The sequence below is a fragment of the Corvus kubaryi genome, unplaced genomic scaffold (assembly GCF_017639235.1).
Source record: "Corvus kubaryi isolate FWS band 111438036 unplaced genomic scaffold, C.kubaryi_AGA036_p1.0 133, whole genome shotgun sequence".
Lineage (NCBI taxonomy): Eukaryota > Metazoa > Chordata > Aves > Passeriformes > Corvidae > Corvus > Corvus kubaryi.
In genome coordinates this window covers 21,334,974-21,362,416 of record NW_024580667.1, presented here as the reverse complement: position 1 = coordinate 21,362,416, position 27,443 = coordinate 21,334,974, and the positions used below count along the sequence as shown (strand labels likewise).

The 27,443-nt window shown below is 40.4% G+C and overlaps 1 protein-coding gene across 3 annotated transcripts; it reads left to right on the top strand.

Annotated features, from left to right (window-relative positions):
- On the top strand, positions 1 to 27,443 carry RAB20 (RAB20, member RAS oncogene family). Of its 3 annotated transcripts, none has more exons than XM_042038499.1 (2): positions 1 to 363; positions 26,349 to 27,443. In XM_042038499.1, the coding sequence occupies exons 1-2, from the start codon at positions 192 to 194 to the stop codon at positions 26,867 to 26,869; spliced, it is 693 nt and encodes a 230-aa protein (XP_041894433.1). In that variant the 5' UTR covers positions 1 to 191; the 3' UTR covers positions 26,870 to 27,443. The 3 variants fall into 3 exon arrangements, with proteins under 3 accessions (XP_041894433.1, XP_041894453.1, XP_041894443.1); XM_042038519.1 differs by lacking the exon at positions 1 to 363 and adding an exon at positions 23,595 to 23,676; XM_042038509.1 differs by lacking the exon at positions 1 to 363 and adding an exon at positions 24,497 to 25,622.

Below are 27,443 nucleotides of genomic sequence, written 5' to 3'. Positions count from 1 at the left end.
CAGCCGGAACCGGGGCCGGATCGCGGCGGCTCCAGCGGAGCTCCCGAAGTTTGCGGTGCCGGCGGAGGCGGCTCTCGGTCCTCGTCCCGCCGCTTCCGGGGCCCCGCCGGGCGGAGCGGAGCGAGCCGGGGAAGGGGGCGGGAGCGGCCCCCGGCACGGCACGGCACGGCACGGAATCGAGCCGAGCCGCGATGAAGAAGCCGGACGGGAAGGTGGTGCTGCTGGGGGACATGAACGTGGGCAAGACCTCCTTGCTGCACCGCTACATGGAGCGGCGCTTCCAGGAGACGGTCAGCACCGTCGGCGGCGCCTTCTACCTGAAGCAGTGGGGGCCGTACAACATCTCCATCTGGGACACCGCAGGTGAGCGGGATCCCCGGCACAGGGGGCGGCACGGGGGGGATGTGGTCCGGCCCGGCGCTCCCAGCGTTTCCCGGCGGAACGGGGCTCCCCGAAACCCGCGGGGTGTTTGCTGGCGGGCTGCCCCTGTCTCCGGGTCCGGTGAGAGCGGCGCTGCTCCCGGCACCCTCCGTGCCTTGGGATGCATAGGGCTTTCTTTTCCCCAGTTTTGGCTCGGCCCTAATGTACGAGCTGCTGATGGCAAAGATTGCGGTGGGGTGAGCTCGCTGGGGACAGCTTCGCCTTTCCGAGAGGCGGCGGGCAGATGGGGAGGTGACCCCCGCGGCGCCCCGGTGGGGGCGGCCGGCGCCGGGAAACCTGCCCTGGTGCTTATCGCCTTGTTTCGGCACTACGGTAAAGTCAGTCAGTCGCCTGAAACAGGGTTTGGTGGTAGGACAAAGTCTGAAAAGAGACACGGTTTTGACGGGCCTTAAGGGGCCTTACAGCTGCTCATCTCTGGTACTTTTAGAATTGCTTTGCGAAATGGGGATGTACAGGGAGGATTGCGGTGCCTGGTTGCTTTCTTTTACCCGAGTAGATGGCTACTGACTACAAGTTCAGTCAGGCATTAGAAAGGTTATGGCTTCTGTTCGTCCCTTCTCGTTGTGTACTGCTGAGTTAGATATCAGCTGGTGTCAGACTCGGGCTTCCAAACGCGTGCTGCTTGCCAGCCCTTCCGACGTGGCGTTCCCCTTCACCGCAGCTGTAAGAAATTGGTGCACAGAGAGCGTGGGCTGCCGGCAGTCTCTGTCTGGGATAGCAGCAAGGGGCTGGCTGTCCCACTGTTGTGGCAGGCAGCATCTCCGGGATGCAGGAGTCGGTGTGGGTTGTGGTTTGGAGGCCTGGGGTGGAGGAGGTGGGAGGGCAAAGACTGGAGAAGTGGCTTGTGGTCTTAGTCATATGAATGTCTTGCTCTTGACTATTAAGTCAGGAAGCTCTGCTCTGTCATGTGAAGGACCAGAGTGTCCAGCAAAATGAAGTCAATGGACACTCTTGCTTTTAAGTTGTTCTTTGGAAATATAATCTTGTTTTATTTTTTGTTTGTTTTCATGTTTAGCTGTTTTTTTTAAAAATTGGCTAGTGGCAGCATGAAGAATGGAGGTTATATGTCCTTGTGGAGCTGCAGCATCGTGCAATATTCCAGTTTCCTCTTGACGAAATTTGGGAGGGAAGTTCGTTTGCTGTGTCACTTCATGTCACAATCTAGTCCAAAATGGCTTTTCCTGTGTCAGGAATTGAGAAGGAGGAAGGGGAGAAATGAAACTGCTGAAAAGTTATACAGAAACACTTTTGGGAAGTGTGGGGAGGAGGTGTCTAAGAGCTTTTGCTTCTTTTATTTAGTTATCTGTTACTATCGTGAAAGCTCTCTACCAGTAGCTCTGTCTTAAATATACTTTCTATGTCCTTTGCCATCGTTTTTAAAAAAATCTACTTTAATTTTGGAATTGATGTGTTTTACTATGGGGAGTCTCTTGTGGGCAGTTGCTACTTGTTTCTAGTAAGCCAGACCCCCGTGGGTGATTAGCAGTGGGCTTATTTCAATTAAAAAAACTATCTGTCTTGGTGAGATTGTTCCTTGGTAATTTCCATTACACCCTTCTATTTTTTTTTTTTTAGTATGCATAATAAAAAAAGTTCCTCCAAGGCTCATCTGCTGGTTTTAGAACCCCTTTTTTCAGTCATTTACTCTTTTTGCAGTAGTTTATTCTGTGTTAATTGAGGAATCAGGTTCCAGTTGTGTGTGGAATCTGGAAAGCTCCAGAGGTGGAATCTCCATGTGCCAGGTGGAGCACCCAGGTGCTACCTGTCTCAGGACAATGCAAGTGTTTAGAGCTCAACAGTCGCTTTCCCAGTGGCCACAATTCCCTCTGCTGCCTGGAGCAGGGCCACTGCACAGCTCTGCAGAAGAAGTTCCTGCTGCTCAGCAGGACTTCTGGAGCAGAATTGCTGAACCTGTATCTGCAGAACAGCAATTGAAAAGTGTTGCTCTGTTGTACCAGGGGTGGCATAATGTGTCTTCCTTGTTCTTCTCTGTTGTTGGAGTTAGCACTGAGCCTGGGTGCCCCTCTCTTGTGTTTCAGAGGCGGGCAAGGGCTCTTGCACTGTCTCCCTGTTGACTGGTGCTCTTGCAGAACGATGGAAGTTGCCAAAACTGGGCTGGACTGTTGGGGCTTGTGGGCTTTCGTTTATTAACAGGTCTCATTAATCTTGGGAGAAATAGAAGCTCCCAGGGCACATATGTGCTTTCTGCTGTCCTGGTGAAGAAGTAAGGGACCTTGTTGACACTGTAACTCTGGTGTTAAGTCACAAGGGGATTCAAAAGTCGGTGTTATTTATTTATTATTTTTATTTTGTGCGGACCTTATGCTTTTGTGGGCCTCAGTGTGTGTGGAGACCTTGGTGTGCACCTCTTATCTCTCTGTGGTCTCACTGTCTTATCTCTACCAGCTGGGCTTACCAAGTAAGCTTGGCATGCGTATTAAGGAGTTTAAAATTTAGCTTTTCTTGTCTGTTTATTAACCTGATGTAGCTAACTACTGAATTCTGTGAAGCAGTTATAGAGTTACCAAACAGTGATACATTGTTTTCTTTAATTATGTATGTGTAGCTATGTAGAGAAATCCAGCAACAATCAATCATCCAGGAGATTTAAAATTCTTTAGCACAGGAATGACAAAAACATGGATCAAAGTTTGCACCCATCCCACCTACCTAAATACTGAGTGGCAGCTCAGGATGTCTGTCTTAATACCTCAGTAGTACTTTAAACTATGTATGATGTAGAAATATGGAAAATTTGGCCTACAAAAATTAGGGGTTGCATGGTAGTAACTACTGTACTAGTTCAATTCATAATTAAACAAGGTAAACTGGAATGCATATTTTTTCATTTTCTCCATTCATGTTGTATTTAGTATGTGAATGCATGTTTATTTTTGTTGTCACTTATCAGCATTATTTTGGGGACTTATCTCCATAGAAGTCCCCTATATTTTACTTGCAGTTCAGATTGTATGGTTATTTGTGTTTCTGGTATGGGTTAGGCATTTGGCTGTAACAATGCAAGCTTCAATATACTGAAGCTTCATTTCTGTAATACAAAGTGATGTTTGTGCACAGTTAGACTTTAGTAATTGACGAGAATATCTGCAGTAGTGGTGATGGATCAAAAGTTAAGTGTGTATGGATACTAGTACTAGACAAGTTTTATTTCTGATTTTCTGAATTATTTAAAATGCTTATCATTTTCACTAATCACTGTTGATTTTGCATTACTTCCTGCTCTGATATTTAGAAAAATCTCATTTTCCTAGGAAGAATTAAATTTGCTTACCAAAGTGCTTAAAATGTACATTTCTGTGCTGTTATCATTCATGAAATCACAGTGTGCACACCTGACCTGTTCTACCAAGTTAGACTTGAAGTGTAAATCAGTTATTCTAGGGAGGACTCTTCTTTTACCTGTACATTCACACTGCTACTTATCCTTGGAACAATCAGCTGCTTAGTCTAGTCTAAATCTTTCATGTTCTTATCCACAAGCCCTGTAAATTGGATGTGCAGAAGTTGTGAAACTTCATTTTTTTTTAATATAAATGCTCATGGCAAATAGTTCCACATTTCCTGTTTTCCAATTTGATGATTATGAGAGAAGTTATTTGGAAGTTGCATTCAAGTCAAGGAAACAAACAAGCCGCAGATGGGGAATACTTGGGAGAAGTATCATATGCTTGCCATGTTTCAGAGCTCTTCTTTTCCTAGCCATCTGTTTTTGACTGTTTCTCCCTTGTCAGAGGCTTGGATAGACAGTCTTGTCTCTGACCTAGCATGGCTGCTGTTGTATTTGTGGTTGGTGCATAGAATTATTTACTTCTTATATTCTGATGTGAAAAATTACATTTGTTTGTTTTCTCTTTGGATCAGTTAATTCAAAGGTGCTAAAAAAGAGAGCATGAACTGTACAAAAAAAAAGAAACTGTACACTTTTAACATGTTTTAAAGAACTAGTTTGCTGGATAGAGGCCTAGTCTCGAAAGCATTTGAGTACATGCTTTGAGACCTTTGTAATAGTTTTTTTGAAGCAGTATTTTTCTGGAGCAAGGAAAGTAAGCAACATCATCAATGAGAAGAACTTTCTCACGTGAAAGGATTGGGGATTGGACACTCAGGATGTCAAAGCTATATATATATATATATATATCTGTGTGTATATACATGGATATATATATGTGTGTGTGTGTATGTGTATATATATATCTTCTAGGCAGTGCTGACAGCAGCTGTGGAGTAAACTAAAACTTCCTGCTGGGTGCTGATGGTGTGTAGCTCAGAGCTAGCATGTAATCTTTTCTGTCTGGCAGCACAAAACCTCCTGAAGTTTTGAGGGTCTTGGTCCTATTCCACCATTAAACTTGGAATAATAATGTGTGGACTGGCTACAGCTAATGATATTGTAGGTGTCTTTTGGTTGTTCAGGCATGTTTTGTGATGCCTTGGTATTCCAAAAGGTAAAACTTTCTTTGTATGTTAGATTTCAGTCTCTTTGAGTTGACATTTGTTCATCTGACAGATAAGTGGTCTTTTAACACCAGCAACAAGGTTTCTTAATTATTAGTGGTCATGTCCCCTGTGTTGCTGGCTTGGTATTAGAGCAACCAACCGGTAAATGAATGACCAGTATTTTAGAAAGTTTACATCAGGATCCTGTAATTCTATTTTAAGAGGCTGAGTTTTGAACTTGCCAACAGATATTCATGCAGCATTATAATGGGGAACCATAAAGGTTAACTGGGAAAGCAAACTTCTTTTCCTTCCTCTCATTTTGAGCTATCTGTCAACACTGACTGACTTGGTTTTTTTCTTCTATGAATACTCAGATAGATATAGATATATATGTGTGTATATATATATTTTTTGTTGTTGTTGTCAGAGCTCGTATAGTTAGGGACAAAGGAGATGAACAGCCTAGAAAAGGCTGTTCTGTGCCTTGGGTCAGCTGCAGTGTATCTGCCCGATGACTGCTTAGGCCTCTTGTGACTGGTTTGCTGATGTCTGATGTTATCGGTGCTGGTGAGCACGTGTGAATTGCTCACAGCTTCTGATCTCTGACTGCTGCGGTTTCATAGGCTGCAGTGCCGGCAGCTGCCTGTGCTGAGCTTTCTCGGGCAAGGTGAGAATGTTTAGCTGGTAAGACGTGTTAGATTCCCCCTGGTAAGAAGGATTAGGTTCCTCCCTTGCTTAGTTAGGCTTTGAGGTTTTTGTGGGTTTCTTTTTTTTTTGTTTTTTTGGTTTTTTTTGGTTTTTTTTGGTTTTTTTTGGTTTTTTTTGGTTTTTTTTGGTTTTTTTTGGTTTTTTTTGGTTTTTTTGGTTTTTTTTGGTTTTTTTTGGGTTTTTTTGGTTTTTTTTGGTTTTTTTTGGTTTTTTTTGGGTTTTTTTGGGTTTTTTTGGTTTTTTTTGGGTTTTTTTGGTTTTTTTTGGTTTTTTTTGTTGTTGTTGTTGTTGTGTTTTTTTTTTTTTTTTTGTTGTTGTTTTTTTTTTTCCCCAGAATTTATCTGTGTTGATGAATACTTCCTTGTGCTTGTGTACACTGAGTCAAAGAATATCTTGAGCTGAAAGGGACCCATAAAGACCAAGTCCAATTCCCGGCTACTTGCAGGTTTATTAAACCTAAACCATTAAACCACATGACCAAGAGGGACCTCCTTGAACTCTGACAGGTTTGGTGCTGTGGGGAGCCTGTTCCAGTAACTCACCACCCTCTCAGTGAAGAATGTTTTCCTGATGTCCAATCTGAACATCCCCTGGTGCAGCTACACTTCATTTCTTGGTAAAGGCAGTGACTCAGCCTAGCTTTCAAGGGAAACCTGGGATGGGGTGTGGCTTGGTCCTCAGAGTGTGAGATCAGCCCAGGAAGCTGGAACCAAGCATTCCCCTGTGTGGAATATATGATGTCCAGTATGGAGTTGGCAGTAGGTAAGCAGGAAACATGATCCCCCGTCATATTGAAACAGAACAAAGAAAGGAGGATTTAGGTGACATGTTTTCCTCACAAGTGTAGACTGATGGTAGCTACTCTGCTTGATATTCTTCTGGTTTTGACATTTGGAAGTAGAGGATTACAGCAGGGGAAAAGAAGCTGCAGATGAGATGATTGAGTTAGGTTAGTTGAAGCCAAAGAGGGCTCTGATGCATGTGCCTTTCTACACCAGATGAAATTCTGGCAGCAGTTGGGGTTGAGTGTTGCTGAATATGTAATGAAGTATCTTTAGTTGAGGAGGTTTCTTGTTGGAAGGACACAGGGGATATCACCTCAAAAAGTGTTGTTTTGGGCATCAGGGATCATCAGTTAGAAAAGCTGCTGTGTACCTGTGCTCAAGAGGTGAGAACTAAACAACACAGAAGTTGGAAGTTATAGGGAATAAAATGCCTTAGGTTTGTTGCTGGTGAGTCACGGCTTGGGGGCTAGTTACCAGCAAGAGTCTTAGATTTTTAAAAAAAAAATTATTTCCTTTCTGCCCTTGGGAAAATTATTTTGCAGAATATTATGTTGACTTTAATTAGTTGTTCATAATTGTTGTATGTAAAACAATGATGGCTGAGGACCAGTGCTGCATACACACATAGTGTGTCTTCCCTGAGATTACTGTGTATGGTTATAGGCTGTATATTTTCATATCTTCAAAAGGAAACCGTAAGAGTGGAGGTTCGAAGGGACAGAAATTCCTGAAGAGTTCACTGTCAGTGAGCTCTATCTAAAGCCTCTGAAGTAGATTCAGAGGAAGGAATAAAGGTTTAAGCTTTAGACCATCCCTGAAACATGGTTTTTTTGTTGTGAAACAGTGCACTGGATTACTTTTTTTTTTTGCAATGAACGTTTTCTGAAAAGAGCAGAATAACTTGGGAGGTGATTAAAAATATGAAGAAATAATGAACAGCCTGGGGAAGGTCCTGGAGGAAGTTATATCTTCTGTGTCCAGCAATTTAAAATACAATGATACACAAGTAAAGTCAAAGGTAACAAATTCACTGCAGCTGAAAGTGCTTTTGTATGCAAATTAAGTAAAAATATGGAAATACCTTGTCAGAGGGGATTGTGAAAAATACATATCAAAAAGAGACAGAAGACAAAAGTAACACAATTTATTCAGCTATAGCTAACTCACTTTCTTGAAAGCAGAATTTTATTTCTAATGTGTAATTTTAGTACTGACTTGCAGAGGCAAGCTAATGGGGAGGTTATGGCACCTCGTGAGTACTTTGTACAGGCCAAGATAAATGTTGTGTGTGAACCTCTGTGCTACCTTTCCAGCCCCCACATTAAATCCCTGCTTTGTGTGTGGTATTTAATAATAGTGCGCAAAGTGGCTGTGCTGTTCTAGCCAAAGTGGGAAACTACCCAACAGTTCGAGTGGGACTCTCCCTGAGTCGTATCAGTGACCTGAGATGTGTGCCTGGCTAAAGCTGTCCAGTATCATGCCAAGGCATTGTGCTCGACAAACATGAGCAACTTTGGCGTCCTCAAGAGGACTTGAGTTGGTACAGGTTCTTGAACTGATTGCATATGGCATTTTAAAAAGTCAGATTCTAGGCTGGAGCAATACTGAGAGTCTTCATAATGAAGAGTTTGTGCTTTTGGCATTGCATTCTTCTTCCCTGGTTACTGAAGGAAGAGGTGTATTTTGCAGATGTCTGTCAAAATTGACTCAGCAGCTGAAAGATTAGTTTAAGTACTGACTGTCTGCTTTGTGACAGTACTGAAAATGTATGAGGGAGGGAGGCATGAACAAGAAAAATGGTAAGTAAAACAATGTAAATGCAATGGCAAAGCTGCTGACAAAAATTGCAGGTGTATGGAAATTTGTCTTCCTGGTGGATCGGGAGCTGGTAGGAGAGACTGGAGAAAATAAGGGTGTCCAAGAACTGGATTATTGGCTTCAGTTAAACTGGTGTCCTAGAGGGTATATGTAAAGGCGTAGGTGTTCTGGGCAAGAAAACAAGTTACTAATGCCCTGTTGCATTCTTAAGTTTGACTTTAGTATTTGTGAAATGTATACCTGAGCTGTCTAAGAAACAACAGCTCTTTCAGTTTGAGCGTGAGGGGGGAAAACCCAGGGATTGGATGGGAGATGTTTTTTCCGGTAGTTCTCTGTCTAGCTGAGTAAATAGCATTGCACAGAACAACAGAAAGCTTCATAAGCTGTAATGTAGAGATGAACGTGTGCAAGGTAACTCATGTTGACTCAGTTGTGTGTGTTGGGTTTTTTGTTTCCCTGAGATACCGGTTACATTCCATAATGAAAAACAAATAGGTATTTAAAATTAGTATGTCTAGGTGCCTGAACTTAGGCAGTCAGGGTTGTGGTGTCTTTCTATTGACTATGCAATGAACTTTTGCTCTCATTTGGAAGGAAGGGGACAATGGATACTTAAAATACAAATGTAGGGCTGGTAGTTGTTTTACAATTACTACTTTGAGCGCTCATGTATGGTGAGTACATTTCTAGTTCCACCTCTGTACATGTACACTCTGGTGACACAAATGTCAAAACCAAGGAGACTCATAACGAGCCTTACAGTGCCTTGGCTGAGCTTCTCCTGATACTCTATTGGCTAGTTTAAGTATCTTGATATTTATATCTAGATGAATTGTTTGCTTCACTGCAATTGCTGTCTCATGTTGAAGCCACTGGCCATGTGAGCTTCCAAGTGGCAGTGTTTTACTGCCTGAACTGAAGGTACACTTAGTAATCCCTCATTTGAGTCACATTGTGCTATTGCAAAATATCCAAACAAGTAACCTTTGTCTGGGTCTCCATCTAGAAAGACACTGAGTCTGTGGTGGATACATTTGGAGCCATTAAAAGTTATGGAACAGAAAGAATAATTTTGTCTTCCAAGTCTGAATGATTTCCTTTCTTTTGGGGAAACACTGGGTACAACATCCAGGGGGTTGATCAAAAGACATCAAAGCTGTGATAAATTCCTTTTCCTGTGCTTAACTGTAATTTCATATTCAGTACCTGAAGATATGCCTAGGAAATGAGATTTCAGGTTGGTGATTAAACTTCACTTATACAAGTGTGCTGCAGAGAGCAGAGGTGGTCAAAGGAAATGAGTGGGTTTTTGCTCTTAATCTGAATTCTTAATGTAAGTAGTTTGCTGTCCTACATCACAGGAGATTCAGGATAGCTTCCTTTAGAGCAACCAACTCAATAAGCATTCAAGATTTCCACACCTAGGTAGGTGTGGAAAGAAACAAATCGAGAAGAGTGCTTATTAACATGGTTTTTAAAGGGAGATAGATCATCAGATGTGTTTGTGAATTTCCTAGTATACCTTTCCATCTCTTAGGAAGCAGATGAGAATTGAAGTTGGCTTTGCATGGGCCACCAAGAAGCCGTTCATGGACAATCTGTGCTGAGAGCCTAAAGACCTGTGTGAGCATCTGATGTAGATACTTCTCCCTGTTCCCTCAGCCTTTCTTTTCAATACAATGACCTATTTTCTATATTCTGTTACATGATTTAATATTCCTAACTACTGTTTTTGTACTTCAGGAGATTCTTAAAAAATACAGAGAAAGGATGCTGTCCAGCCATCCAACCACTCTTACATACTTAGTTTAAAAATAATGGTCTTCAGTACAGTTCAAATAACAGGAAAACTTTTGATTTGCATTCTGCAGCTGATGACTACCTGTGAATTTTTAGTCATATATAATATTTAAACATGTGAGATTTTGTTGTGAAAGGCCTCAAAAATTCAGCTTCTGTTCTTCATGGTGACGTCTGTGATCTGGACATATAAATCTGTTGTTGCTCTTTTCTTAATCGTTGAAAGTAGAAATAAGGATCTCGGTAATATTCTAGAGGGTTTTTTGTTTATTTTCCACCTATCATTTGCTCTCAAAAAAAAGCAAAGATTTTGGTTCATTCAGAAAAGGGAGAAATAACCTGAATCTGTAGTGGCTTATAGTTACAAAAATAAATGAAAGAAAAAGCTCTGTGTAGTTGAGTCAGCATCTTCCAAGCCTCATAAAAGGGACCATCAAATCTTGTGGTTAGCTGCAAGTGAGACTTAGGTGTTTTAAAAAAAAAGAAAAAATCCCCGCTGGTATAATGAGAGTGAATGTATTTTTTAAATTTTTTTCCTTCCTGATACAGGCTGTTGCTTTTTTAAAAACTAAATCTCTAATTTTGTGAAACTAAAAATCTCTCAAACTCAGCTCCAATCCCTACCAGTATGATTGCTTCTTACTTTTATGAGACTGTAGAACTGTCTTTGAGACATGAGCTTTCCCTCCTGCAGCAGATAGCTGTGTGTATGACATTTGTATTGTTTCCCTTATCTCCCTTCCTGTTCTAGCATTGTGTGACTTTTCAACATTGTCGTGTTCAACTTCTTTTTTCACTTCACATCTCAGAACCACAGTGGAAGTGGAATAGTTGGTGTCTATCTTCTCTTTGAGTGGCAGAACACTTTGTGACCTAGAGATACTGCCGAATTATGAAAGAAAAGGATGTAGTGCAAGCAAATCAGTAAGCAGTTCCTTTTCCGTAAGTTGCTTCCCCTCTTGGCATGACGGTTGAATGTGCAGACACTGGACAGTGGTAACATTGCTCTTTATAGCTTATTTTGTTCAGAAAATTCAGAACTGAGTTGTTTATGATTTTTAGTGGTACTTCCTTTGTACCAGGTTGGAGAACGTTAGTGAGATGAGGTTGATTATGTACCATGCCTCTTGTCTGATTACAGTTCTATAATTCTCAAATTAATGCTGTTAAACTGTGGATACCATGTATGCTTTTAAGTGTGTAGGCAGAGAAGCTGGAAATAGAATTAAAAGGAAGTAGTGCTGGAAATGTAAAGACCGTCTGTTTATCTTAGTGTAAGCTCTGAAAACACAAGTCACACATCCTGTGATAAAATTATCTTAATAATTTGAAGAAGTTTTAAATACATCCCCACAAAACCCAGGTAGCAGCACTGTGTCTGGCACAGTCTCCCACTTCTGATATTTGCTGAAGGCAGCCCACTGGATAACCAGCACTGCCTCCTGCTTTTGACAAATAGCAACTATTTAGAAGCACCCAGTGAAGATGATTTCAGCTGAGTAGAAACTGATGGTAGCTGGTAAGGAGTAGAAGCAGTTGTAATTTTCTTCAAGGGTAATTATTCATTGCTTGTGTTCTTAGTTGAGAACCTGCCTATAAGTCATTGAAAACATTGAAACAAATCATAATGAGTGACCCTAATTTTATGTCCCATGTTATTAGTATGAGTTTCTCTTCAAAAAAATAAAACGGTAAACTTTTTTCATTCTTTTGCAAGATCCATGGCCTTTATTTCTACACATTTAGCGAAGTTTAAATATTTTTCAAATTGCTAGTGAAGGCTGGTTTGAAGTTAAACACAATGTTACAAATCAGGAGCTACCATATAGTTATCCACTGCACCTCAGTTCCATTTCACCAAAAGATGGTTTAACCTTAAATAAGAGGCACTTGCCAAGTAACTGGAGGGGCAGACCGGCTGTGGGTACCTGTTACTGATCTGATAGCCAGAGCTTCCTGAAGCATTTTGGAGAACTGTGTTATTCGTTACGTGTGCAAAAACCATTCCTCACTTTTGAAACATGTGACACAGGAGGTCACTTCTGACAAAACAGCCTGCCAGCTCTCAAATGTGTTCCTGTGAAACCTGGACTCTGTTTTTTGGAATGTGAATGTTGTCATTTGTAGATGCCTTTCCTTCCCTTCCTCACCTAGTAGTGATCAGTGATGAATACCAGCACTTAGCTGCTGTCTTGCACTACAGTCTTGTAAGAGCTAGGCCTCTAGAAGTATTTCCAGTTCTCTTCTTCCTGTCCTCTACTCCTAATCAACCTGCAAACGTATTAGTAGGATAAAAGATCTATGGAAATAATGCTTGAGGTGCTGTCTACGTATGAGCCTAGTAATTAATTTTATCTTCAAAAGGAAGCATGGCTAGTGTACTTGGGTCCCTCTCCACACTGTAGTGCCCCAATGCCTGTACTGAACAAAGTTGTGCTGCAGCTGTGGAAGAAGAGGATGGTCTCTGGCTGTGTGGTAGGGTTGGAAGGTGCATTCCCAGAGATATGTGACCTTCCAGACTGATTTCTGAAGGCTAAAAAACTCTTGCTTCTGGTGGCCTGATGCTGTGCTAGAAACAGTCTGGAGATCCCTGAAACTGTCTATGTACTGAGGTTCTTAAAAGCTTCTGGCTGGTGTCCTGGGATGGCCCTGAAGTGGAGCACTGAGGGGCAGGGCTGGGTTCTGTTGGCCTGTCTTTGCTGCTAGTGCTTTTGAAATATTAATGGAAAGAATTATCATGAAAGTGAGTTTGATGGAATATAGGTATTGCTATAGCTAATGCTCTTGTAAATGAATCTAGAATGGTTTGGGTTGGAAAAGATCTTAAAGATCATCTAGTTCCCCTGTCATGGGCAGGGATACCACCCACTTGATCAGCTTACTCAGGGCCCCATCCAACCTCTCCTTGAACAGTTCCAGGGGTGGAATGCCCACAGCCTCTCTGGGCAACAAGCTCTGAAGCTCTCCTGTGGGTCTGAAAGAAAGCTAACTTACTGTGTTATTTTGTGTGACTCCTATTCGGTGGATGTGCACAAAAGAGTTTACAGCTGCTTCTTGATGGTTTGGTTTCCTATACTTGGGAAGAAGGGAAATGACTGACAGCCAGGAGGCAGAAGTGCATATAATGTGTTTGGGGTTAAAGTGATAATATGGAAAAATGAATGTCTCTAAAAGAGTAGACCATTTGCTTTTATGTATGGTTGGATACAAAACTTAATCCAAAGAGGGTGTGCAATGAGTAACAATAAACTTTTTGTCCTCTCTAAAATGTCAATGCCCTTAATTAAAATGTTTATTAAGTTTATGGTGTTTCCTCACTTAGAACATGGTATGGTGTATTGTACCGATTGACTTGGTATGTATGTAGTTAACCCTTCTGCAAAAAATCCTATAGGGAATTTTGATTTTAAAAAAAGAGGTTGTAAAGAGCTAAGGCTATAGCAAAGTATCTAATGAGGAAGTGGAAAAACGTAACTCAGCTTAGAACAGGAATAAAGAATGAAAAAAACCAGGAAGAATTTCTTGTCTGTGAGGTAGTGGGCAGACTCTGACTTAACAATTCTTTGCTGAGAGCTGGCACGAATGCTGACGAGTGGTAGAATTTCAAAGTGCTTATTGAGATACATTTAGGAGGGCAATCTCAACTAAGCCCCAAGCAGCCTCTTGCTTACTCTGCCCCACTGGGATGGGGGAGAGAACTGGAGGAGTAAAAGTGAGAAAAATCATGGGTTAAGACAAAGACAGTTTAGTGGGTAAAGAAAAGTTGTGTGCACCAGCAAAGCAAAATAAGGAATCCATTCCTCACTTTCCATTGGTAGGCAGGTGTTCAGCCATCTCCAGGGAAGCTGGGCCCCATCATGTGTAATGTTGACTTTGGCAGACAAATGCCATCACTCTGAACATTTCCCACTTCCTGCTCCTTGCCCCCAGCTTTATCTGCTAAGCATGACACCATATAGTGTTGGATATCCTTCTGGTCAGTTGGGCCCAGCTGTCCTGACTGTGTCCCAATTTCTAGTGCACCCCCAGCCCCTCACAGGTTGGGTGATGTCACAGAATCAAATAGGTTGGACAAGATCTCTGAGATCAAGTCCAACCTTTGAACACCACCATGTCAATTAGACCATGGCACTCAGTGCCATCCCTGTCCAGTCTTTCCTAAAGCACCTCCAGGGACAGCCCATTCCAATGTCTAATCACCCTTTCTGTGAAGAAATTATTCCTGTCCAACCTAAACCTCCCCTGGTGCAGCTGAAGTCTATGTCCTCTTGTCCTGTTGCCGGTTACCCAGGAGAAGAGGCCGACCCCCACCTGGCTACAACCTCCTTTTCAGGTGGTTGTAGAGGGTAATAAGGTCCCTGCTGAGCCTTCTCTTCTCCAGGCTAAACAACCCCAGCTCCCTCAGCCTCTCCTCATGGGACATGCACTGTTGACCAGCACTCCCAGGTCCCTTCCTTCTGGGCTGCTTTTTAGCCACTCTGTCCCCAGCCTGGAGCTCTGTCTGGGGTTGTTGTTGCAGGACCCAGCCCTTGTTCTTGTTGAACCTTGTGCCACTGGTCTCAGCTGATTGATCCAGCATGTCCAGGTCCCTCTGCAGAACCTTCCTACCCTCCAGCAGATCAACCCAACTCAGTGTTGTCTGTGAACTTGCTGGTGGTAGATTCAATCTGCTCATCTAGATCATCAAAAAAGATATTAAACAGGACTGGGCTCAACACTGATCCCTGGGGGATGCCATTACTGACCAGATTCCAGCTGGATGCAGCACCATTCACCACCACTCCCTGGGTGTAGGTGTCCAGCCAGTTCTTAACCCAGCAAAGAGTGCACTTTTCCAAGATGTGGGCCACCAGCTTTTCCAGCAGTATGCTACGGGAGGCAGTATCAAAAGCTTTGTTGAAGTCCAGGTAGGCTACATCATCTTTCAGCACATAGGGATAGCCTGCTTGTGTGTCCTCAAGATTTCTTTCTTAAGGTACATATTGGTTAAAGTATGTGTTATGTATTAATTAAAGTTAAAATATGTATTGAAGTATATGAGACACAGGAAATTCCCTAACACTGTGCAAGTGCTGCTCAGCAATAGCTAAAATATCCCTGTGTTATCTATGCAGTTTCCCAAATCAGCAACACAAATCCCAAAACGCAGCCCCATACTGGGTATTGTGAAGAAAATTAACTATGGCCCAGCCAAACCAGCACACCAAGCTAACTTGCCAGTTCCTTGTTGAGCAGTATAAAACATCCAGTAAGTGTGGAGTGACCTCCTGGCCCTGCAGTGCCAGTCAAACTGTGCTAAAGTACACCTGGCCACGCATTCTTGCCTAAGCAGGACTAAGGACCTGCTTCTCAGTTTGAAGAGCTAGCTTTGGGAGGGAGTGTGGGCTTTGAAGGTCTCCTTTGAGTGACTCTGAAGTTAAGGACCTGGCAACACCCTCTGCTTGGAAATTGTCGGGAAGTGGGGTCATCTGCAGTGCCTTTACCCCTGTAGAAAGGAATTGTAAATTTAAGGAAAAAGTATCAGTTTTCAGGTACTGGAAAGAAAAACCAGCTGCTTTTAGAACTCACCCTGTGGAAAATGAATTGGTTTTCTGTAGAAGGTACTTTTCTTTGAGAATATGAATTGGTGTTACAGCAGGTGTTAAAGCTGAAAAGCTTCTTCCACAGGCCAGAAGTGAGTGTCTTGCCCAGGTCAGGTTGTTGTACGGCCCTTTGCTGTAAGTGGCCTCTTTGTTACTGCTGAGCAATATTTGACCATCAAGCTCTGCTGCTCCAGTTAAGTGTTCAGTGATATTGCTTCCTGCAGAAGTCCTCCAAAGTAAATCCAAGGTTTCTTTTTTTCCCCCCCTTATGATTTGCTTCCAATCATATTTTCCTTAAGGAAAGCTGCCAAATGACCACTTCTTTCTAAGGAGCAGTTTCAGACTTTCTTTTAGACACATAGTTTCAGAAGAATTTTACATCAATGCTTTTTACTTACTCAGATTTAAATTTCTAGTTTCATTCTTGCATTCCTGCTTTCGTTTCAGTACAGGCATACAGGAGCTTCATAAATTTAACTCTCAAGCACCCTGCCACATTTTCAGTAGACATGGTGTTGATGCTAGATTTCTGGTGGAGCATTTGCTTGTAGACAGGATGGTAATGTCCCATCAATCTCTCGTGCTCTCATTTCTTTTGCCAGGTATCAGTGTTTAGATAAAACGTTTCCTTTCACAGCTGTGAGATTTCAGAGAGAAATAGATAAATACTGGTGTTGTTTTTTCCATTTGTGTTGAAGATGAACTCTTGGTACACTTGCCGGTCTGGCAGGGTTAAGGTTAGTTCTGTTCATCTTTTACAAGGCACTACCCTTCCAGACAGCTGAAAATACATAAACTGCTTGAATCTTCTGGGGTTATCTTGTTTTTCAAGAAATGAATGCAGTATATAAAGAGAACTAAATTTAATGAATGGTTTGAAGAAAGTAAATCTATCTTGCTAAATGTAAAAGTTATTCAGGATTGTAGAGACATCAGTGGGATCTTTAGCTACAAATATATATTTTTTTATGCTGGTCTAGCCAAAGTTTTTGTTGGTAAAAACATGCTATGTGATGTGGTTAGGAGGTTTTCTGTGTCTCTATGTAATGCTTTGTGTTGCTAGACATAATATGGTGAAGTTTAAAACTTTGGATAGAAAGCATATTTGTGTTTTTATGAAATGTGATAGCTTTGGATAGAAAGCATACTGCTGTTTCTATGGGAACGTCTATTTTGAAATTAAAATTCTTGTGAGTTTAGAAGCTCCATCTTAGTTTCATTATTAGAATGCTAAGTCCTGAATTATTCTTGCCAGCAAAAAAACTAATTTTGCATTTATGTAGCAGAACAGATTCCAGGTATTCTTTAGTTCCAGAAAAGCTGAAACTAGTTAATGGGCTAAATCTTGTAGATAATAAGAATCTTCTCTGATAATATTTCTTCTCCTTTATATAGGCATTGTGCAGCTGAAGGCATTGCTGGTTATGGAAACCCTAAATATGCCTTTAGTCCAAAGGCACTCAGTTTATAAGTCTCTCTATAAAAAGACAATTGCAGCTAGAAATACACTAAGCAAATGTATAAGGCTGCAAATGAAGAGAGACTAATGTTATGGGGTGCTGGCAACAGGTTAAGCTAGAGTCATTGGGCAGCAATATATTTTGCAAGGTCCGTTGAGTTGGTAGTAGATGGCAAACCAAGCTCTTGGTACCTCGTGGTGTCCCAGAACCTATGAGCTGTTCTGAAAAGTACAAGTGTAGGAAGAGATAAAAGTAGTCAAGAATTTAAGTAACGTTATAACTTCAGTGAGACTCTTTTTACATTCTTGGTAATTAAAACAATATGGAAAGGTGGGAGAAGGGAGCTACAGGTATGGTTTTTAGTTTAGAGAAATATGCCAGAGGCAAAAAGTCTGAGTGGAAAAAATACTCATTTCTCTGGCCTAACAAGAAGGAGGTTAAGTCATAGGGGAATACTTTTTAGGAGGAGTGTGGAGTTTTTCTGGGGTTTGGGGAATGTGATAATTTTTTAGTTTGGTGTTTGAGGGAGGGGAGTTTGTTTGTTTTTTGAACAGATTACTTTGTGAAGCTGAAGGTCTATCAAAGTTCAGAATCTGAAAGCTGAACTCCAATGCCTTATTGGTGGGATACTAACTTTCCTTTCTTTAGCTACTTTATAGAACACAAATTCCTCCTAAGTCACAAGACAAGGACAGAGTGAAATTCTATCATCTTTATTATGCAGGAGGTCAGATTTGAATGAGGATTACAGTTGGTCTCTGATCATGCTCTGTAAATGTTTTTTACCTTCATGATTTTTTTTCTTTCCTCTTCTATTCTCTCCCATGTAAACTTGATCTCCTTTCATTGAGTGTGTCTGATGGGTCTGTCATTGGGAACCAGAAATGCAAGCCTTCACTACCAGTTGTGGAATGAAGATGGACAAACTACTCTTCAGGGCTGGATTAAAAAAGTTTCTGGGTATATTTAAAGTAATTCATGACCGAATAATACAGGATTTGACAAGATGACTGAGGAGTGTTTATTATATTTGAGCTGTGGGTGAGAAGGCTTCATCTGTGGTAATAGGCTTTTTTGGATACCTCTGTGACTCAGAATGCTCTGCAGGATGTAACAGATTCATTGGCACCTCTGTAAACTGCTAGGCATCTGCTTTTAGTTTAGCCGCCTTTAGAAAATTAAGCTTTTACTTAAAAGCACGTTTCTCCACAAACTATCGCACTGTTAACTGTCAAAAAAACACAGCAAATTTTTACCCATGTTTCAGTTGTTGGTTCTTTGGAGGTGTGCTCTGAATTAAGGCCACATGGCTTTTGAGGCATTTCTTCCACACATCAGAAAAAGGTGGTGACTAGTCTTTTATTTTGGAGCTTCTACCAGGACATGCCTAGATTGATAATCTTCTTGGAGACTACGAAGCAGAACTAATCTGTAGCAAAACAATCCCATTATTTTCTGTTTTGCCATTCTTCTTAAACAGAGGTTTGTGTGTGCCTTTTTGCTGGAGAAAAGCATATTGCAACAACCCATCTTCTTCAGATAACGCTCAGATGATCCTGTAGATCATTAACCACATGTTGCAGAGTTTGGCATGTGATGTGCAGCACACCACGCTGACATTCTTGCATAACTTCTCAGTGTGCTATTTGTCCTAACAATAAAAGGCCCATTTAAGTGAACTTCTTTGGAAGGATTGTTTTATGTGAATTGTGCCAAAGTATCACTTTTGGAATGTTAATTGAATTGATGTTCTAATAAAAATTAAAGAGTTGGTTGAAACTGCTTGACCTGCTGGTATACTTCAAGTTTGACGCGGGAAAGATGTTCTTTAAAAGGTCAGGGGTGTAAAGGGGATTTTTCTCCTGACAAATCAGGGCTTTCTTGAGTGGATTGGCCTATAATCATTCTGGGGGTATATAGCAAAAAAGAAAAACAGGAAACACAGCCAAAATAGAATTATGAGCACTTTTTGCTGGTGAGAACCAGAAAGAGAAGCACATTAATAGTGGTTCCTGCTGTCATTTATTTTAGCTGGTTGAGATGAGCTGGGATCTTGTCACTGCATACAAATTTTAAGGGTGGGTGTCAAGATGATGGGGCCAGACTTTTCAGTAGTGCCCAGTGATAGGACAAGGGACAGAAGGCACAAATCAAAACACAGGGCGTGTAATCTAAGTATTAGGAAAAACCTCTTTACTTTGAGTGTGACAGAGCACTGGAACAGGCTGTCCAGGGAGGTTTTGGATCCTGTTTATCTGGAAATGTTCAAAAACTGCCTGGAATGATCTTGTGCAACCTGTTCCAGGCAAGCCTGCTTCAGCAGGGAGGTTGGACTAGATGATTTCCAGAGGTCCATTCCAACCCCAACCATCCTGGGATTTGTGTAACTCTCCTTTTGAAAAGGCTCTAAACAAGCAATAAGCTTGAATCTGTGAAGAAATATAGACGGCATTACTTTAGTGAAGTTATTAATCCTTTTTAAGGGAAGACTTATCTTTCAAGAAAGTAGGTGAAGTGGGTAGAATTTTAATGCAAAGTCCTTTACATATTTCGTATTTGTTGGTTCTTGCTGAAACATGTCCTTCAAATCTTATTTATGGCATATTAATTAGCTTTAGTTTAGTTGTTATACTTCAAGGGGAGAGGAAAGAAGTAGGCTAAAAGACATCTGCATAAAACTTTTTTCATTAAATGTACTACTGTTCTTAGGTATAAAGTATAGTGGAATTTCCATTTTTGGTAAGTAAGCATCCCATTTTTCTTTATTTCAGATGCCTTCTAGTGATTCTTTTCATTTATAAATATTCTGAATTAATTCCTTTTCCAGACAGGTTGTGGTGGTTTATTTTATTTGTGTGGCAACATAATTTGTGCTTTTGGTACCCTTAGATAAAGCAGGGGAAGAGTGAACTGCATTTCTTAATGTGCACTGCTAGGTGCTGGTGTAGAGTAGCCTTCCAGGGGGTAGTTGTCTTCTCATGGCAGAAACTTAATAGCTAACTTAGATGCCCACAAGGATGTTGGCTTTTTTATGTAAAGGAATGAAAATAAAAGATGAGCTTTATTTTTCCTCTTGAGTATTATTTTAGAGACAGAACCCCTAGTAAAAGACTTAGAAAATGCTTAGTAATGCTATTATTTTCATCCAGCTTTTCCTGAAACCTATTGTAGATTTTCCTGTTATTCCATGGAGAATATATTAATATCTGTTAAGTATTCCTACATAAGTTTCCTTCCAAAGAAAAAAGATAAGGTTCATGCTCTTTTAAAAATTGTGTTTAAGAATTAGTCCTTTCTCACAGCCCTTCACTTACTTATCTCTGTGTATTTTTCCTAGATTTTTATTTCTATCATAATTTGGATTCTCTAGTAACAGAGTTTACATGTATTTTGGATGTGTTTTATTCCAGACACTATTGGATCACTGATGGTAGACTTCTAAAAAGAAAAAAAATATCTCTAACATTTTTATTTACGTAGAAGGGTACAGCTTCATTTCTCAGGATAAAAGTCATACTGTGGAACCATGGCTCATTAATTTGGGATTATAGTGCCAAGGCATTTCCTGTTTTATCAAAACTTTCTGTGCTTCCAGTTAGATGACTTGTTGGATTTTCTTGAGTAACTTTATCCAGTTGTCCAGGCAAAAATCAGATCTATTAAATTGAATTTTTAATATTGGATAGAATTCTATTTTATAGTCTGCCAGTAGATTGTGTAAGATTTCTGAATGTGAATTCAGTGGGGACTAGATTATTGTGACATAATGTAATGCCACTTCCCAATCAGGAAAATAATGTTACATTCTTCCTGTATAACAGTGCACTGCAGTCTCGAGATCTGCCTTTTATTCAAATGTCATGGAGTTAAATGTATTGGAGAGCATCTTTTGCTTCACTGCTTACAGTTCATAAGGCTTTCTCATCTGTGGCAGTCAGCCCAGATACATCATTGGTTCCTCTGAATCTGGGACTTGCCTCCATTGGGATATTGTGATCTTTTTTTATGGGAAGAGATTTGTAGTGCTTGGAATTAATGTCCAGAGTATATTTGCCTTCCTGAATGCCAGCCTCCAGGGGAGGAGAAGCAGCTCATGGAGTACATTTCCTTTATCTATATAAAAGCAGCAGTATAAATACCTAAATGCTATTAGGCTTGGCTCTTAGCTTTGGATCTAAGCTTGTCAATAACTGCTGTGGTAAGGACTGTGTGTGTATATTGGTAGGAAGAAGGAATCAGTACGATAATTAAAGCTGACTGAAGGACAGGGCTCAGTTTGATCATGATTTCTTGTCCTGCTTAAGTGAGAAGTGAATGATTGTTCCTTGTTGGTGTGGGTTGTTTTCTGACACTGAGCTGCTGTTTTGCAGAAGGAGCTTTATAAGCCTAGAATAATTCACGTTTGTAGAGTGGGGATGTTTGCAGGGTCTTGGCAATTTCAGATTCCCTCAGAACTCAAAGTATTTGCTCATTAAGTAAAAATTGCATAGATTTAAGGGAAGAGATTATTTCTTTCACAAATTTAAGTCTTCTATTATGAGATAAAGATTTTTGACTTAACAGTTCAAAATAAATTGTGTTTAGAAGTGGAGTAAGCATGTCTCAATAATGTATTACTTTGAGCCCACTTTCTTGACTGTTTTTGATGTTTTTTCTTTGGAGAGCTGTGTTAAAGAATTCTCCTTTGTTCATTGTTCACTTAACCCATGTGGTTGTTATTTTCTTCTTCCATGTGTAGCTCTTTCTGCTTTAAATCATGAAAGTGAAGCCCTTTGGGTATTAAGATCACTACTCTCCTATGTTTATGTTATATTCTGCTTTGGCCAAGACATACATATCTAATTTTAATAACTTAAATAGAAGCTGCTAAAATAGGCCACAGTTCATGCCGTGAATGTTGATTCATATCTAAGTAATGAGTATAAACAAAATAAATGTCATCTTGTTTTTTAGCAGAGCTAGACATCTGTTGCATTCTGAAACTTCAACATATGCAAGTGTCTTCTATAATGCAGCTTTGTGAATGTATAATACTGGGTGAAGGTGGAGCTTAAATGAATTTTATAGTTGCTCAACTGTAATTGATTTTGTGTTTGGTTGTTTTTTTTTTTTTTCTGGGGAGGAGCGGGGGGTGTTGTGGTGGAGTTTTTTGTTTGCTTGCATTTGTTGACTTAATTATTTAGTTTTTCTCTCTCTCAGAGGCTTTAATTCCATGGGGAATTTTGTCTTGAAGAAAAACCAAATGTTGGCATTTTTCTGGCAGATCAGGAAATCATGTATTCGGGCAGCTCCTGGACAAGTAGAAATTGAACTCTCCAGTGCTTTGTGACTCATGTTTCCACTTATTCCTACTTATGTCCTCCTTGTTAATCCTTTGGGATGGAGAGCTTTATTTTTATCCCTAAGTAACCAGAGGTGTAGTGCAGTTCTTAATAAAGCTCCTGACTTCAAGGGAAATATGATAAAGCCACCTACAAGAAATAAATACCAATCTTGAACAAGGTAATGAAGAACTCTGACTTCATCACTGTCAAAACTTGACAGCCTGACTCATAAGTGGGCAGGAGAATTTTCCTGAAACCTTTAGGGACCTTTACTGTTTGTTCTTTGATAGTAATTACATATCTTGGTATATGTGCAGAAATAGAAATCTCAGTTCCTAGAAAAATGGTTTCCCCTGATGCCCTTTAAAGGGTCACAACTCTACTGCCTTGTCTGCAAACAGAAGGAGATGTTGTTCCGTTTTCAAAAGGGATCTTTGTCTACTTTTGTGATCCTGAGGATGTTCCTGCTGAGGTAACTCAAGAGCATAAGTGTCACCCTTTGAACCTTCATCTACTGAAGCTGAATCCTTAAAGATAATTTCTTTTTGATACTGATTTCTGTGCTGTGTCATGGGTGTCATACCTTCTCTTTTCTTTCCTCTTCTAGCTACCTCCCTAGGGCATGGTTCCTGTCGCTCTCTGTGTATACTCAAGTTCAGACTCTTATAAAGCAGAAAGAGAATCTGAAAGACAAAACCTAGCTGATTCCTTGTGTTTGTGTTAATTCCTCTCTACTATTTGGATTACAGTACTGCTTAAATCACAGTGCTAATCCTTGGAAGATACCTAGTTTATGGACTGAGAACTTCCTGGACAATTTTGTGATCTTGTACAATTTTAATGCAATGATAGCATGCCTGTGTAGCCCACCTTTGTGTACTTTCCCCCACTACATATTTACCTTAGGAACTGAGTTGTGCTGCCACTCAGACTGTGCTATCAGAGTAGAAACAGTACTTTTTTCAACACTTTATCGAAGACCGTTTTAGCTCTTTAATATTCGTTGTGTTTTATCCCTTGCAGCCTGAAAGTAACAGCCTGTTTTACATTCTTGTATGTGCTCAACACTGAGAGATTTAAAACTAGTTCTTTCGATAGAAATTTTCTTGAAAGAGTGCGTGTGTGTGAAGTTGTGCCACTTCAGAAGTTGTGGTAAAAGCCTTTGAAGAGGTGGTAGGTAAGGAGCATTTAAATCTGGCTTCTGCTCTCATAAACATCCACAGCAACTTCATGGACTACTTTGGATACCACTCTCAGCAGCCACGGGCAGGCAGAGAGCTCCAAGAGCGACATCGAGGTCTGCTTCTTTCTCTGTTAGGTTTATTATGAACTTTATGGTACTGAGGTCCATTTGGCTTAAAACTCTTTGATTTGTTCATGACAACCATCATAGGACTTTGAAAATGCTTGTTGGCTGTGCTGTCTCTGAGTGGCTGAAGTCTCCAACAGGAGTTTGTATACTTGATGGAAGAGCTTCTGGAAAGCTAATGGTGCTGCAGATAGGGATACAGCTGTAGGGCTGTTGAACTGCTCTAAACAAGGCAAAATATAAAGATGAAAAGAAAAATGGAAATTAGTTTTTGGTTGCTTGGTTTCCAGAATTTTCCCTGATGTTGTGCCTTTGTGGTTGATTTGGTGGTTCTTGCAATTCCTTTGACTGCAAATTATTTGATAGTTTTGTCACTCTTCTCTGTTACCATTATTTTTTTGAAAGGGCCAAATTGTTGGATTCAGGGCTTACCATTCAATTTAACTAGTTGTATAAAAAAAAGTGTGGTTGGAGTGGGACCAGATGGGTCCAGAGGAAAAAATAATTGGCTGTAAGAAGGGGATGGCTGTTCTTATGCAGTAAGTTTTTCACCCTAATACTATTTTGCCTGATGCCTTGAGGACAGATATAAGTTTAAATACTTTGTGTAGTTTTGGGTCTTTTTCCATATTTAGAGTTGTTCTAGCCCTTAAGTGTCAGAAGTGGTCTGTACAAGGAAACTGCTGCAAAAATACATTGTGCAGTTTTCTCTTGTTGATTGTGCTGTGAGGATGAGCAAGGGAGACTATCCATAATTCCTCTGACATAATTAATCCTGTATGTAAGGTAAATTGTTACTGTTTCTTTCCCCCTTTCCACAATATATTAGTTGCAGCAGTAGTCAGTTGGTAGTTACCATGTAAAAGTGTCATGGTTTGTATTATGCTGTGCAAGATTAGATTAGCATACAAATTCCATAAAACAAGTAATAGTATTGTTCTAGTACTCGGTTGCTGCAGCAAATGATTCTGGGGGCTGCGTTTTATGGCTTAGGCATCTGAAGTGGGAGAATGGGGAGATACATGTTCCATTGTGGTTTCCAGACCACAGTATAATCGGGGTTTGGGTGAAAACAAAATCTGCCATGGCACAAACTTTATTGAAAAATTTGGGACATTTAAAGACTCAATTGCAGTGCAACTGAAAGTACAACTTTAACATGATATTGGAGGAAAAAAAAGCATAAAGGGATTGACCTCCTCCCTGCCCTGTATCCCAATCTCCCTTGCCCTTACTCAACATACCTAAACAAGGGTATAGCTATTAATTTTTTTTTAAACCTCCTTTTTCCTACATACCAGATCATTAATTAAAGAATTTCTTTTGCTGAGGGAAAGCAAATCAGAGGTTATACAAAATTGCACTGAAGCAATTTTCCATAAACTTTGCCTAATGGTTTTCTGAATGCTGTTCATTGAACTTTTGACCTCTGCAATATCATATAACTGCTATTACCAATTATTCACTTTGCAGGAAAGCATTAAAATTACATGCATGTTTTTGATGTGAAATTCTCATTTTCTGTGTGACAAGAAAGTAACTGAAGAGCAACTATTTACTTTCTCAGCATTAGGCCTGAATTTATAGACATTTGTTTCTACCCTTTTTTTCCAGTGACTCACCAGCCTGAGAGATCCCACAATTTTTCCTCATGCAAATGTTTCACATACTTTTAAGCATCCTCACCAGCTTCCTTTTACCTCTCTTTATAGTGAGCTCTTCACCTTTCCAAATCTGTTTCTCTGGCAGTTATCAGAGTTTCACTCAGTATTAAAAGTGCAATGAGATTTGGATTTCATGTTCTAGCTTGAGGTTTTCCAGATCTGTTTTACTGATAATGGTGAACACTTTGTGTCTCTTCTGGAAACTGTGGAGTAGAGTCCTGATGTTTGTCAAAGGACTTACTGCAGTGACTGTTCTGTTCCCAGCTGGAGGTAGGTTCTGAGTTCCTTTCACAGTGTGCATGTTTGTGTGCAGGTGTGTTTTCCCAATGGGTGTTGACCTGCATTTTTCAGCATTAATTTCTTCTGCCTTTCCTATTCCACAGTCATTTACAAGGATTTTTTCCCGTCAAGCCAATGTTCCTGAGAACTGTGGGTGTGTAGCATCAGACTAAATAGTTTACAAAATCCTTCAAAACCTAAGAACAAGTGGATTACTGATTTTGATCCAGATTTCTGAACTGGATGTACCTGAAAATGTGTGCTGAATTTATAGGAGTAATAAATTCTAGCAGAACCTGAAACAGTAGAACTTTTTTGTTTGTAAATGGTGAGGTAGATGGATGGGCCATCTGTAGGTGCAAGCAGGGTAGTAGTTAATGTGACATAAATCAACTAGCATGCAATTTAATAAAAAAGAAGCCAGCTTTGTTTTGCTCTCTGCACATGTGAATGCTGCATGAGCTTCCTCGCTCATTTGTCTCTACAGATTCCCTTCTCTGTGACTGAGCCAGCAGTGAGCAGAGCTATTTTGTGGCACTGTTGCTCTCTTAAGGAAAAACAGAAGGAAAAATCTGAAAGTACTACAAATAACACATTTTTACCTTCGCTGCTGCATCCAGACTTGTGAAATTTGTTTAAAATTCCTTAAGCTCTTTTGCTTGGTTAATAATGTGTTTTCCAGTACGCTAACATTTGTTGTGTTTAAACCTTTGCCAGGACGGGAGCAATTCCATGGCCTTGGGTCTATGTACTGCAGAGGAGCGGCTGCTGTGATCCTCACGTACGACGTGAACAGCCTCCAGAGCCTGACTGAGCTGGAAGAAAAATTCTTGGCACTGACAGACAGTGCAAGTGCTGACTGCATTTTTGCGATTGTTGGAAATAAAGTTGACCTCAGTGATGACTGTACTTTACCACCGGATGAAAATAGACCTGAGAAGTCTGTTGCCAGCTGTGGCTCAAAGGTGCGAAAACAAGTCCATGCAGAGGATGCGATTGCACTCTATAAAAAGATACTGAAATACAAAATGCTAGATGAGAAGGATGTTCCAGCAGCTGAGAAAATGTGTTTTGAGACCAGTGCAAAGACAGGATACAAGGTGGACTACCTCTTTGAAACTGTGTTTGACATGGTAGTCCCAATAATTGTGCGGCAGAAAGCTGAGGGGCCACCGCAAACTGTAGACATCACGGACTACAAGCCAGCCAAAAGGACAAAATCAGGTTGTTGTGCCTGAACCATCTATGTGACATAAGAAAAGGGGAGGGATTTTTCACTCCAGCAAAATGAGGAGCAAGAACTGCTTTGCAGTTCACCAGAAAGGAAAAGTCAAGGAATAAATAGACTAAAATGGTGTATGCAAAAAAAAAATAGAAACAAATAAATCTTCTGACCATTAAAGGCTTCTGGGAAGCTCTGTGTATAAAAAAAATGGGAATATGAGTGAAATTATGGAGTAAGACTTGCCAGTTTCCATGGGCTCTGAAGACAAATGGTGTGTTATTACAATGGGTAGTGACAATCATTTGGACAGACTTGAAAGAGTCTGATTTTTAGTGACTTGCCATTTCATGTTGCATGTAAATGATCTGTTTGTGTACTCTTGAAAACTTTCATATGATTATCTTCTTTTCCCTTACGATTCTAACTTTGGAAGATTGAACACATGGTACTTTTTTATTCTTAAGGCAAAAAAGAAAATTCAGGTATATTTATATTTGTAGCTAATAAATCAATTCAATCTTTTTATGTCAGACATGACAATGTATGATTCAGAAACTAAACCCTATTAAACTATTAAAATCACTGTG